The sequence below is a fragment of the Trachypithecus francoisi genome, unplaced genomic scaffold (assembly GCF_009764315.1).
Source record: "Trachypithecus francoisi isolate TF-2019V2 unplaced genomic scaffold, Tfra_2.0 Lachesis_group7, whole genome shotgun sequence".
Classification (NCBI taxonomy): Eukaryota; Metazoa; Chordata; class Mammalia; order Primates; family Cercopithecidae; genus Trachypithecus; species Trachypithecus francoisi.
In genome coordinates this window covers 96,009,997-96,024,604 of record NW_022681472.1, presented here as the reverse complement: position 1 = coordinate 96,024,604, position 14,608 = coordinate 96,009,997, and the positions used below count along the sequence as shown (strand labels likewise).

Here is a 14,608-nt window from a genome sequence, read left to right as displayed (position 1 = left end):
GGGAAGCTGCTTTGGAGCTTGAGGGGAGGATGCGGGTCTGTGGTGATGCCTTATTCTATTTCAGATCTATACTCTTTGCAGAATACTTTGATCACATCGGGCCACAAATAGATTTCAGTCTGTGATCATACAGCTCTGATAATCGAAATTAAAGCTACAGGAAAACAGTTCTCAGAACTTTGAAATCATTCTCATAAATGAGATTTTTTAAATGAAGATTATTAAATTATAATTTCCCCTTTTTTCATTTTTACAATACGAATTTCGTTTTGATGATGAAATATAGCATTTGATTATTTTTCCTACCTGTGAATAGTGTTTTAAAATTGTAGCAATTAATCTTCAAGATTAATTGAATTTCATAATGGTGCATATTCCTCAACATGTAATTGGCAGTCTACAGTAGTTCCTCTGAAATCTGCATCAGACAACTAAAAGCCACTGAATGTTTCCATCAGAGTAGCTGTGGTATTTTTCTGCCTATCTAAATACCTATCTTGGTTTAATTCTTGCGCCTTTATTTTTGTACTCGATAATAAACGTACTTATGATGCAAAACAGGCTTTAGATTGAGACTTATTTTTTGCTTTGTAGAAACAAGAGCCAATTGAAGTTAAACAAATTGTTCTAGACCTAAAGCTTTTTACCTAACTGACTGGATTAATTCAGTTGCAGTTGATCAGTCTTGAGTGCCCGCTATGTGGAATTAGTAGAAACTCTTGTTCCTTGTAAAGGATGGAAAATACATATGGAAAATAACATTTATGTACCCACCCTCCAGTTTGATGACTGTTCACTCATTTGTTTACTCATTCATTCAATAAATATTTATTGAGCACCCAGACTTAGATGCTAATGCAGAAAATAAAGGTTTTGAGACAGAATAGTCCTTAAATCAGTAATAGCACATAGTTGTCCACTGCTAGCTGAGGGAATGTTTCGCCTACTTTAAGAGAAAATAATGAGTAAATGTTCATACTTTTTAAATGCATATTAAGTTATGAATTCCTGATAGGTTAAAGAGAGTATGCCCATCTGATGTGTTTTATCTTCTCTGTAACAGAGATATGGCAGGCTTACTGGAGGACGTATGAAATCAGTGAATTATAGAGCTTCCTAGGCAAGCATTATTCAATTTCCAGATAGTTTTAACTGGCCATTTGAGATTTGTCTTCATGAGTTGAAAGTGGAGTTTATACTATGATTTCTCCAGCTGCTCATCTAAGCATGAAGAGGATGAGTGGGTAGGTTCAACATGGCTTGGGTTTACCAAGCAATTCAAACAGAGGGATAATGGGAGACAGGGGAGCTGGTTGTCTTTGCAAGGGACGGTCATAATGAGGAACCATCCAGTATGAAGTAGACAAAGATTGGTGTGGAGTGAGAGGTGACTTAACTGGGGATGGAACTCTTCGAACAAATGAGCTAGCAGGCTAGGAGGCAGTTGTTGAAGAACAGGATGTTTGAAAATTTTTTTAGGGCAGAAGTCAAGACACTTTTTGTGTAAAGGGTCAGAGTAAATATTTTAGACTTTGAGGAACGAGGCAAAGTGGAGGGTATTATGAAAGTACAGAACAAGAGAGAAGACAAATTTGCACAAATTTTTGTGTTGATAAAATTCATAATAGAGCGTAGTTTTCTAGTAACACAGGTGTGCTGCTGAAGAGAATGGGATACTTCTTGGAGGAACGGGGGATAACATTTCATGTAAGGTTCAAAATGGGTACTCTTGGCCGGGCGCGGTGGCTCAAGCCTGTAATCCCAGCACTTTGGGAGGCCGAGACGGGCGGATCACGAGGTCAGGAGATCGAGACCATCCTGGCTAATACGGTGAAACCCCGTCTCTACTAAAAATACAAAAACTAGCCGGGCGAGGTGGCGGGCGCCTGTAGTCCCAGCTACTTGGGAGGCTGAGGCAGGAGAATGGCGGAAACCCAGGAGGCGGAGCTTGCAGTGAGCTGAGATCTGGCCACTGCACTCCAGTCCGGGCGACAGAGCGAGACTCCGCCTCAAAAAAAAAAAAAAAAAAAAAAAAAAAAAAAAAAAAAAAAAAAAAAAAAAAAAAAACAAAATGGGTACTCTTATCAAAATAAACTGCAGATTTTAATCTCTTCAGGCTAATCTACAAGGAAATGATACACATTTCATCTTTGAAAATGTGTTCACAGTGACAGTTACTTGCAAGTACTGATATCACTCTTATCAGCTTTTAAAATTGAGTTTATTCATTGTTTAGAAGGCATTTCAAGAATTCCATTAGATTCTTGTCTTTGCTTTAGACTTTAAGCTTGTATTACTTTGCAGATTAATCACTTAAAATTGATGGTTAGATGGAAACACCTCAGCTGCACATTTAAATGGATTTTGAAGTATGTAAATCCTTTGCCTTTTCAATGGAGTCCAAAATATGCTGCTGGAACTGTAGTTTGAGGTCAGAAAATACATCTGCAAATTTTTGTAGAAATGAAAATTTCCCTTCTTGTTTTCACTTTTGACAGCATGGGAAGGGTGTGGAGCAGCTGAAGGTTATTATGATTCAGACTCTATTCATTGTTTCTTAATGTCCCATTTAAGTGGTCATAGATTATATGAGCTTTTCTTATTAGGAGACCGTTTTATTTCTTTAATAATTTTTGGTATAACTCATGTTTATATCTTTAACATCAAGCATAATTACTGACACAATGTAAACTGTATGAAAGGTACTCAGGAAACATTTATTGAGTGCATATATCTAATATTTTTCTTTTAAAACAGTGTTGTTTATCCTATTCCTTTTGTTGCAGGTGAAGAGCGATTATATGTTAGAGATAGCTGATCAAGTGGACCAGGAAATTGCTTTGAAGTTGGGTTGTCTAGAAATACGGTAAGATGGTAACTATACATTGAGGCCTTTATTTATCAATTTTTAAATTATTTTTGAATATTTTGCAGGTATTTTCCTTTTCTTCATAATGATTATCAGTGAAATACTGAATAAAATTTGAGTAAATTATGAACTGTTGGTTTGGTGCAAAGGTAATTGCAGTTGTTGCCATTGATTTTTATTTATTATTCAGATGCCTCTCCCCCAGTTTTTATCATTTAACAACATAACCATTCCTTATATATACATATAATGTATGTCTTCCCTGATTTTAGGCGATCATACTGGGAGATGCGGGGCAATGCACTAGAAAAGAAGTCTAACTATGAAGTATTAGAGTAAGTATTATACTTACAAGCTATACCTGCAAATATGCAGAACTAAATTATTTCGTAGTTTATCTTAAATACTGATTCTGAAACACTACTATTTCTAAAATTTTATATCTGGAAGAGGAAAAGAACAGAATCCTTGATGACATTAATTGTGTTAGTAAACATTTAGATTTGTTGATAGATGTCTTAAAGCTAATATTGTATATGGCCTGTTAACATACACATTTTGCTGTGTAGAGTTAATCATAGCAAGGTGATATTTTTTCTAATTTATATTGAATTCTACAGCTGCCTATAAGTTGCTTATAAATTATTGTTCATATTCTCTGTATAAGTTACTACAGATTGTTTTTCACAAACGGAGATACGGAAGTTACTCACTGCTTATGTATCAGAAAAATCTAGAATAACTAGAAATTTTTCCAATAATGAAATTAATTTGTGCATTAGACTGTTATATTAGATTGTATTAAATTAACCCAATCTGGAGTTTACATGGTGGGAGGCTAGAAGCCCTATACTTCATCTTTTTCATAATTAATTCAGCAAAAGATAATTGAACACTGAGTCCTTTGTAGCTAAGTGCCGGAGATTTGGAAATAAAACAAAATTTTAACCCCCAGGAAGCATTCCGCTAAAAGGAAGACTCTCAGACAAGTGAGCAAAATTATAACGTAATGTGCTAGAAATGAAAGTGGAAGTATCAGCTGGGTGTTTGCAGGAAAATGGTGCTTGATGTGTGAGGTGTTTTCACATGGAGATGTTATTTAACCTAAGTCTTAAAGAATGAGTGGTTCACAAAGTGTAGGTATGTGGGGTTTGTTGCATGGGAGCCAGGAAGCCAGTCAAGAGGATAAATCAGCATTTGCAAAGGCACAGAAACATGGACCATCAGGCAAAGGTTAGGAAACTCTTAAGTTGGTTGTGAGTAGATAGAATATCATTCTTATGAGGGAGATAGGGACATGTATACAGGAACCAGGTCATTACCTATCTAGTACATTCTTCAAAGAGTCTGAACTTAGCCTTTGAGCATCGCTGACTCATCGTTTCAAGCAGGACAATTACATGATGAGATTCGCAAGTTAGAATTCCATATTTGTGAGATTAGAATTTTATTAAAGAAGATTAAAGATGGAAGCAATGAGCCAGGAAGCTGCTGTACCTTTCTTGTCCATGTGAGAATGATGAGGCTGTGAGACAGAAGGAAGCAGTGGCCATGGAGACATGGGCTAGCAGAGGCAGAGTCTGTGTGACTGGAGCCTGATTACATTTGAATCAAGGACAGGGAGGAACCCAAGGAGTCTCTTGGTTTTCTCTCATGGGCCACTATGGATAGCAGTCACAGAAAAGAAGTGTGCTTGAGGAGAAAGAAAACAAGTTAGTTGGGGTATGTTTATTTTTAGTTCTAAGGGAACGTTCATGTTTTTTAAAATGAAAAAGGAAAGATCACTGTTCGTTTATTTCACTGTTATGAAATCACAAATACCAGCAGCATTAAAAAACATCTCTTTTGGTACTCTGTGCTTAGATCTTGGTTTCTAGTACCATTCTTCAGTGGAAGGAACCAGAGCTCCTTGGAAAAATGCAGTTCGAGGGAGAGGAGAAAAAAATACAAGGGTGAGCCCTAGAGCTGTTTATAGTGCCAGAAAGAAGGAAGTGCTCAAAAAGCAAAAGGATGGGGCTGTGTCAAAGGATGGAGCCAGTGGAAAAAGTTCCCAGTGACAAAAGCTGGAGCAATTCGAGCAACAAATTAAGTTACATAGTATTAGATTATAACCCAAAGTATAAATACCCATGAGTCCATAGTAATATAAATACTTGAATGAATAAATATTTAAAGGAGCAGTGACAAATTTCCTCTACAGAAAAATTCCAAAAAATTTATGTAGATTCCCTCTCTCAAAGGAGATGGGGCATAAAACTCACCTCTAACATATGAGCTACATTTAGTGGCTTGTTTCTAAAGAGTATAATAAGGAAAGGAAGTGTGGGGAAAAAGTAACTTTACAATGAAGAAACCTGACAGGCATGACCTCAGCCAGGTGGTCAAAGTTAACATCACCAGTGATCAGTAGTGTTGATAGTGTGCAACCATGATGTAATGTGTTGAGAAAGATACTTTATCTCTGTAGCCTTCCTCATAACAAAACCCCATAACCTGAGTCTAATCATGAGAAAAAACATCAAACAAATCCCTCTTCAGGGACATTTTACAAAGTACCTAACCAGTACTCCTCAATTGTCAAGGTGATGAAGGAAACAGTGGAAGTCAGAGAAACTCACATATCCAGGAGTTGCCTAAAGAAACATGATGATTACATGTAATGTGGTATCCTCGATAAGATCTTGGAACAGAAAAAGGATAGGGAAAAAACTGATGAAATCTGAGTATAGAGTTTGTTAATCATAATATATTCATACTGGTTTATTATTTGTGACAAATGTACCAAAGTAATGCAAGATATTAATAGTAGGGGAACCTGGGTGTGGACTATACAGGATACTCTCTTTGTAACTCTTTTGTAAATCTAAAACTATTGTAAAATAAAAGGCCTATCTAAAAAAAAATCCTGATGGGAGAATTAAGCAAGTAGTTAGAGATGATCTAAAAAGGTACAATAGATGGCGAATAGTTATGTGAAGTCAAGAGAGGAGTGCTAGTTCAGTGGCCTGACTGAGTTACATACAGGGAGAGGACTCCAGGAACACATGTGATCATCTTTCAGGGTCACTGTGGAAGCCTACCATAGTGTAGTGGCTGGGGAAAAAGAATGATGTGATTTGTATTCTACCTATCTGTATGTGAGGCCAAGACAGGAAAATGAAATGGTAACTGAAAGATAGAGTCTGTGTGAGAACCAGAGGTGTACAAAGGAATGAAGACAGCCAGACATACTGTCAAAAGGATACAGAGTTATAGGAAGAGAGATACTTGAAAAAAATTTCCACGAATAATACATTGACATGTTTTTAATCGCCAAAACAGTTAAAGAAAAGCAGATTATCTGTCAAGGTGAATTTCTGAATGGTACGTTTGGAGAGAAGAATTTTAAGTTCAAGATCTGTTTGAAATGAAAGTCAAATTTTGCACTGAAGTTGGTGTAAATTTGGCTTCTTTCTAGAAATTACAGAACCTCAGATGATCAGAGAAGAGACGAATAGAAGAGGACAAATTAGGGCTTTAACCAGTGGTTTCAAAACGTTAACGTAGTTTTTGTCAGGGGTCAGTGAAATGGAGAATATGAGAATTGCTATACGTAAGTAAGGGCTTGTGATTATTATTGCTTGAAACAGGAGAACTAGACAGCATGAGTTTGTAAATTAGATCCTTCTTAGAGGACTGCATGGAAAGTTGAATGATCTATTGTTTTGATATGGCTGTTTCATCTTAGTTAATTTATATGTGTGATATTTAAAGTAAGTAAATATGATAGTTAAAGAGGAATCTTGAGTTTCTTGTAGTTAGGATATTATTGTACTTATTTTGCTGTCCCCTCTTTCTAAATTCCTGTGCTTTTTGTCCCATGATAATGATTCTTTGGAATTATACTACTTGTGTGAATTCAGCACCCTGTCTCCTTATAAGTAGATTAGTTGAGTGACCTCTTGAAGCAGAATATCTGAGTTCAAGTCCTTATCACACCTTGACTATTTTATTTGCCAAGTTTTATTAGTAAGCTCTTGGTGTCTGTTTCCAAACGTGTAAAATGGGGATATTAGTGATACATATATGGGAGCGTTGTAAGGAGTTAGATGAGATAATTTATGTCAAGAGCTTAATGCATATTGTACCCAACACTGAATAAATGTGGACTATAATTATGATTATTATCCATGGGAGATACTGATTGTCAGTCAGGATAAAAACCAAACTGTAGAGTTTCTTTAAAGAGCATTAAGAAAAAAAATGATAGAAAACAATGTTATTGTTCATCTGTTGATTTAATTTTGAGCCCTTTTAAAATGATTTTTAATTTATTTGTTTTCAAAGGTAATAATGCATTCTAGTTAGAGAAACATTGAAACTACACTGTCAAATAAAATTTTTTCAACTCCTCTTACTGATAACCACCATCATAGTTTTAGTAAATATCCTTATAGTTCTCTGTTTTAACACTTGTGTGCACATTCAATGCATAGTTTTAATGTAAGTGGAATGATCCTATATGCATTTTGCTTTTTTTATTCAGCTTTATGTTTAATAGATCTTTCCACGTGACTAAATAGAAATATACATTAGTATATAGTCCACCCAATGAGTATATAATACTACATTTAAATAGCCACATAATAGTGGACATTCAGTTCAGGTTAATAGCAGTGTAAGGCATGGTGCCATTGTTTGTTCATTTTTGCCTATATGATAGGCAACAGATAACTTTATATTAGTTTGATTACTGGTGATATTAAACTTCTTCACATACATGGCCATTTTTAAGTTTTTGTGTAAATTAACTGTATTTTAAATAAGCTTTTCTAATATGTTTATTTTTTCTTTATTAATCTTAAGCAGTCTTTGTCATGTTAACACTATCTTGTAATGTTAGTTCTGTATTTTCTTTCCTAGCTCGTCATTTTCTTTCAACTATGTGTATATGGCTCTCATCATACAGAAGTTTGTCTTTCTTTAATGTAGTAAAATCGTATTTTCATTTTGGTTTTTGAGTTTTAAGATCCTATTTTTAAAAAGGCATTTCAGAAGTTAAAATTGTTAAATGTTTGTTTTGAAACTTTTGTGCATTCATTTCTGTTTTTACATTTTCAAATGTGTGGATTTTAAAAATATTTTCTTTTTAAATTAACTTTTGACTTAATGGCATTATGCTCACATAGCATGGTCTGTGTGACAAGAGGCTCTCAACTTTTGTGGAGCCTTCCTTTGTGGACCCTAGAATAAGATCATTTTCCCCTAGTGTTTTATCATGAAAAAGTTTCAAAAATACAAAAAAGTTGAGAGACTTGTTCAGTCAGCATCTGTGTGTCTAGCACCTGAATACTACAGTTATTAACATTTTGTTGTATTTGCTTTGTGTGATCAGTTGTTATAAATGTTTTAGTGTGATTTAAAAAATGCATTTCCTATTCAAGCTTGTTAACATACCCATCTGTGATAAGGACTTTGCCAGTTTCCTCCTATAAGTCAATTAATTTTTCCTTTGTATTTTGAGGCTCTTTTATTTAAACATCCAAACAATATACGTTTTTGGTAAATTGAATCTTGCATCATTATGGAGTGATCTTCTCTATGCCTGATAATTTGTTGTTGTTGTTGTTGTTGTTCTGAAATCTGTTTTGCCTTCTTTGGTTAGCCTTGACCTGGTTTATACATTACTATTTTTTCACTTTCATTTTCTGTGTCCTTATACTTTTTAGGTGTGTCTTTTAAAAATGTCATAGTGCTGGATTTCTTAAATCCAGTTTGCTAAATGTGCCTTTGAACTGATGGGTTAAGTACATTTGTATTTCTTAGGATGTGTGATATATTGGACTTGCCTTTATTATCTGTTTCCAGTGTCCTAGAAATGAATTGTGTGTGACTGCATGTGCTGTTTATTTCTTAGTTGGTATTCTTAGTCCACATTTTCTTCTATAATTACTTTGAAATTTATAAACATCTCTCCTCTTTCATTAGTTACCCTTACATTTAACCTTCTATATTAACCAACTCCAGATTTTAAACTTATCTAACTCTCTCTTAAAGCAAGGACCTTGAAACACCTTAACTCTCCCCATCTTCTTCCAACTTACACATCATTTTTTCCTGTTATTTTAATTGTATCTTTTCAAAATTGAAACTCCAAATATTAGACATTATTATTATTTTATACAATTATTATTTTTGGCTTTCCCTGCATGTGTATTATTTTATTTCTTAAACATCCTTTATTGGGCCAGATGCAGTAGCTCATACCTATAATCCCAGCACACTGGGAGGCCAAGGTGGGAAGATGAGTTGACCAGCATGGATAACATAGCAAGACCTCATCTCTACAAATAATTTAAAAAACTAGCCAGGTGCAGTGGCACGCAGCTGTGGTCCCACCTAGTTGGGAGGCTGAGGCTGGAGGATTGCTTGAGCTCAGGCTGTTGTGGCTGCAGTGAGCTGTGATCTTGCCACTGCACTCCAGCTTGGGCAACAGAGCAAGACCTTGTTTAAAATAACCATTTTTATATCTCAGACCACCTTTCTGGTATGCTTTTCCTTTTGTTCCAAATATATTGTTCAGATCATTGGTTTTTTTTTTTCCTCAACACTGTAAAGATACTCTGTTATGACTAGAAATGTCTGTTGACATTTCTTTGTGGTTGCTTTTTCTTTTAAGGTCCTCTTCCTACTTTTCATCTTTTCTAGTTTTATTCGTGTCTTGTGCTTCGATTTCTTTTTATAAATCCAGTTGGAATAAGGCATACTTCTCAATTCTGTAGATTCATGTTTTTCATCTGGAAAATATATGCCACTGTCTCTTTAATAATCAATAGATGTATTTCTGATCTTTGCTATCTCTTACATTTTTTGTATTTTCTATCTCTGTCTCTCTGGATCCTCTTTTTTGGGGGGGATTTTTTCCTTGGATTTGTTGTCTAATTCTTTAATTCTCTTAAGTAGTATCTTTATGCCATACGTTGTTTATTTGTTTATTTCATTCTACCGCTTACATTTTTCATTTCTAGACGTTCCATTTCATGTGATGTAATCTTCTTCATGCTTGGTAACCTCTGATATGCGCATCTGTGGTGTTTGCACCATTTATTTCTTCATGTTTTTTATGCATAGCTGTTTTCTGTTCTGTATTTGACAGTAACCTTGAGGTACTGGGATGTCTCAATCTGCTGTTACTCTGACTCTCACTCAGGCCACCAAAGTGGCTTGAATCAGAGGCTGGTGGCCCTAGACTGGGCAAGCTGAATTCCAGGGGGCTTAATTTCCACTGTTGCGGCTTCTGACAAGAGCCAGGAAATGATGCCACTTCCGACTCCCTCAGGTCCAATCTCAGTGCCCAAGTGCCAGGTTCATCATCCCCACGTTGCAGGTACCGTCAGTCCAGAAAGCTAAAAGCAGTTTCTGTTCTGCGTGTTGTGCTCTGTGTGTGTGTGTGTGGTGTGTGTGTGTGTGTGTGCTGGGGGCATCCTAGAAACCTGCATGTTTATCTCCCTGTTGCCTAAACATTCTTCATTGTAGCTCAATCTATCTTTCCAACATCAGTTTCCCTTTTTCTTTTACTTTGAAGTGTTTTTTTGTTTGTTTGTTTGTTTTGTATTTTGAGACGGAGTCTTGCTCTGTCTTCCAAGCTTGAGTGCAGTGGCGCGATCTCGGCTCACTGCAAGCTCCACCTCCTGGGTTCATGCCATTGTTCTGCCTCAGCCTCCCGAGTAGCCGGGACTACAGGTGCCCACCCCCATGCCTGGCTAATTTTTTGTATTTTTAGTAGAGACGGAGTTTCACTATGTTAGCCAGGATGGTCTCGATCTCCTGATCTTGTGATCCGCCCGCCTCAGCCTCCCAAAGTGCTGGGATCACAAGTGTGAGCCACCGCGCCTGGCCTAGAAATTTTTAATATGTAGTTTTTGATGATAAAATTCTGTTTTTAAATCTCTCTCTTTTAAAAATTTCACCCTTGTTCTTGAACGGTAGCTTAACGGATGCTGGTCAAGCAGTGTTCCTACTTTGGCCTCCCAGTGTGCTGAGATTATAGGTATGAGCCACCACACCTGGCCCGATAATAGCATACCAGCAAAAACATTAACCTAGTTATATTTTATATAATAAAGATACTTAACAGCATTGCATTTGGTCCTGTCTTCCACTGCGGCCATTGTAAAGGCTGATTGGCGCCAGCGCTTTAGGAGTGGCCTGGCTGAGAAGATGTACAGGGACTTGCATGCATACACCATGGCTGTTCTACCACAGGAGCAACTGGGGACCCTAGCGGCCCCCATACCTCAAGGAGAGCATTGGCATTGCTTTTCCCTATTGGTTTTGGCTAATAACTTGGAGCCATTTAGAAATTTATGTATTTCTTCAGTACAGAAAGGAAGTATACGTGAATGCAGAATACTACTTGTTTCTTATTAGTTCTTTTCATGGTTCTCTTTTTCCTTTCTAATAAGAAAACTCATGAAATGTTCCACATAATTTATTAGATTCTGGCAGGAATTTTAAAGTCAGACTCAGTTGTTTACAGCCTAATGCAGAATGCCCTTTCAGCTTTATTGTGCTTTTTTTTTTTTTTGAGATGGAGCCCTGCTGTATTGCCCAGACTGGAGTGCAGTGGTGCGACCTCGGCTCGCTGCAACCTCCTCCCAGGTTCACGCGATTCTCCTGCCTTAGCCTCCCAAGTAGCTGGGATTACAGGTGCCCGCCATCATGCCTGGCTAATTTTTTTTGTGTTTTTAGTAGAGATGGGGTTTTACTATGTTGGCCAAGCTGATTTTGAACTCCTGACCTCAAGTGATCAGCCCACCTTGGACTCCTTAAAGTGCTAGGATTATAGGCGTGAGCCACTACGCCCGGCTGCTTTAATGTATTAATAAATAACTTTTTTTGTTTCTGTTTGTTTTGAGACAGACAGAACTCTCGCTCTGTTGCCCAGGCTAGAGTGCAGGCATGATCTCAGCTCAGTGCAACCTCCAACTCCCAGGTTCAAGTGATTCTCCTGCCTCAGCCACCCAAGTAGCAGGGATTACAGGTGTGCACCACCATGCCCAGCTAATTTTTGTATTTTTAGTAGAGATAGGCTTTCATCATTTTGGCCAGGCTGGTCTCGAATGCCTGACCTCTAGTGATCCACCCACGTTGGCCTCCCAAAGTGCTGGGATTACAGGTGTGAGTCACCATGCCCAGACGTAAATAACTATTTTGAGTTATACTAGTACTGCTACCGCTAAGGCACAGTTTCTGAGAGTGAGACAAATACTGTCTAGAAACTTAAGGGTTTTTTCTTTAAACCAGCTGAAAAGTTCATTAATCTTTCTTTTTCATGTCTTTCCAATCTAGGAAGAACCAAGGTACATTTTTTGTAGGCAAAGGGGAAGTATAAGACAGTGAAGTCCCCCAGCCCCTGTCCCTGGTACGTTACTTCCTGTGGGCTCACACAACAGGGAACAACTGGCGTGTAAAACAGACAAAACTTTTATTTACATCTTTTGTAAATAAGAGGTGAGGAGGAGAGAAGGCAGCTACCTTCTGGTCACAAAAACATCCCCAGCTTCTAAGTAGAGATCCAAAACATTTCTAGTATTAAACGTTGGAATAAATGTAAGCATACATTTTTAAAAGTCTGATTAAAAAGAAGACATAATTATTTACCCGGTTATTCCAGTTCAAGGTCGTGGGTGGCTGGACTCTATCCCAGCAGCTCAGGATGCAGGGCAGGAGCCAGCCCTGGACAGGATGCCATTCTTGTCACAGGGAGTACTCTCTCTTTGCTCCCCATACTCACTTATCCTAGGACAATTCAGACACCAGTTCCCCTAACATGCGTATCTTTGGGATGTGGGGGGAAACTGGAGTAACCATAGAAACCCCACACAGACACAGGGAGAGCATGCACACTCCATACAGTGGCCCAGCTGGGAATCAGTTTTTTTTTTTTCTCATCAACATTGTAATGAAATAACATTAAATAATAGTGACATTATTTATGAACCTGCTGTTTAGTACTTTCCCTTAGAGGAACATAGGAGAAAACATAGTCACATAGCCATACCTTGCTACAGAAGAGACTGAGGAAGGCAGCACTGTACCTGACCAAAAGACAACTTCATCCCCAGGATGAAGGGAAGAATGTCATTAAGAAACAGCAATCTCCGTTGCAGTAAGATAATTTTAGCATTTGTCTGTTGTTAAGAGGCTTGAGTATAATTTAGAGGTGAAAGTACCGCCATACTATTTCTGAATTAAATATACTCAATTCTGACAGTTTTGGAGAAAGGGTAAGATAGAGTTGCTACATGGAAATGCCTGTTTAAGTTATATTTGAAGTTAGTTTTGGCTGCATTTTCACCTAGGTTTTAAGTATTTGAGGGATTGTGTTCACAAAATATTAAAACAGGGTCACCAGACAAGAATCTTCTCAGAAATATTGCCAGAAGAGAAATAATCTTTGACGTAAGAATTTGCTTGTAATAAGGTTAGTTTCTTTTTAATATGTAAAGAAAGTTGATTCTCATCGGAGTCTTCTGAAAGCAAGCTGTGTTACGAATTTGTAGATGTGAATACACACGTGCAGGATAAGACCACAGGCTGGGACTAGCTGGGCACCGTAGAGGATTCATCTCAGTGAGTGGGGAATGCTGATGGCAGTCAGCTGGTGCAGGTGGGGAGGGGCCCTCCTACACAGCCTCTTTTCCTGAACAATTCTGGATGGCTACTATGGTGTGAAAGGAGGAATACTAGGAGGTGCACAGTCATCATGCAGGGATGTGGGAGGGCAGCTAGGGATTTTCCAAAAATGCTAAATGGCAACAGGAATCAGTGGAGTAATGAATGGGATTTTGAGGTTTAGCAAAAAAGAACGAAGACCACATCAGTCACCAGTGTTCTAAATCTTTCACTTAAAGGATAGAGGTCAGTTAAACATTAAGAGTTCTGGTTAAAATTGGCCACAAAAACCTTAGCTCTCGATGGCTAAGTGTATTGGTTTTAAACTCTTACAGTACCTTTCACACTGTGTTGTAGTTAGTTGTTTATGTAATTATCTCACTTAAGAAAAGGAAATATTAGTGATTTTTCTACCCCATGATCTGTTATGGTGCCTAGTATGTCATACAGTCTCCGTGAGGAAGTAAATGAAGATAGCCTCTCTTGTCTTTGTAGCTTCAAATCTAAATGATTTGAATCTTAGTGAACAGATCATAGAAACTGTTTTTGTTAGTTCTGAGAGAGAAGTAGGAAAGGTAATACTTAGAAGCCCTCTGCTATGTATATACAGGCAATCCCAACGAAAGGCTTCTTGTTTAACATACAGCTGTCTCTTGTAAGATCTGCTGCCTTCTGCATTGTCATGGTAGAGCTCTCTCCTCACCCCTCTATACCTCCTTTCCCCAGTCTTTCTGAGCAAGGCAGGAACCTTGTGTGGTTGTGCCTGTGGTAGCTCTGCACCTATCCCCAGTGCTCATGCATTTCACCCATCTCTGCCCTTACTGAGGAGCCTTTGGGCCCACAGCAGCAAGCCCTAGAGAATGAGGGTGCCCAAAGTCCTAGATTCATTGCTCTGTGCTGGCCCCAGCCATTGCAGCTTTCTGTAGCAATGGAACTGTTCTGTGGCTGCCCCACTGAGTTCGGTGGCCTCTAGCCCCATGGGACTGCTCATCACTTGAAATGTGCTGAGCATTGCAGTTGGGAACATAAATTTTAATTTAATTCAACTAATTTAAGTATAAATAGCTACATATCACTAGTGGT

General features: G+C 37.7%; 1 protein-coding gene across 36 annotated transcripts in view; it reads left to right on the top strand.

Annotated features, from left to right (window-relative positions):
- The window catches only part of PTK2 (protein tyrosine kinase 2), a 366,245-nt gene that overhangs the window by 161,122 nt on the left and 190,515 nt on the right, over positions 1-14,608 (top strand). For all 36 annotated transcript variants that reach the window (XM_033203331.1, XM_033203330.1, XM_033203297.1 and 33 more), the window contains 2 exons: positions 2,787-2,866; positions 3,142-3,204. In XM_033203331.1, coding sequence (XP_033059222.1) covers positions 2,787-2,866; positions 3,142-3,204 — 143 coding nt within the window. The remainder of the gene's footprint in view (positions 1-2,786; positions 2,867-3,141; positions 3,205-14,608) is intronic.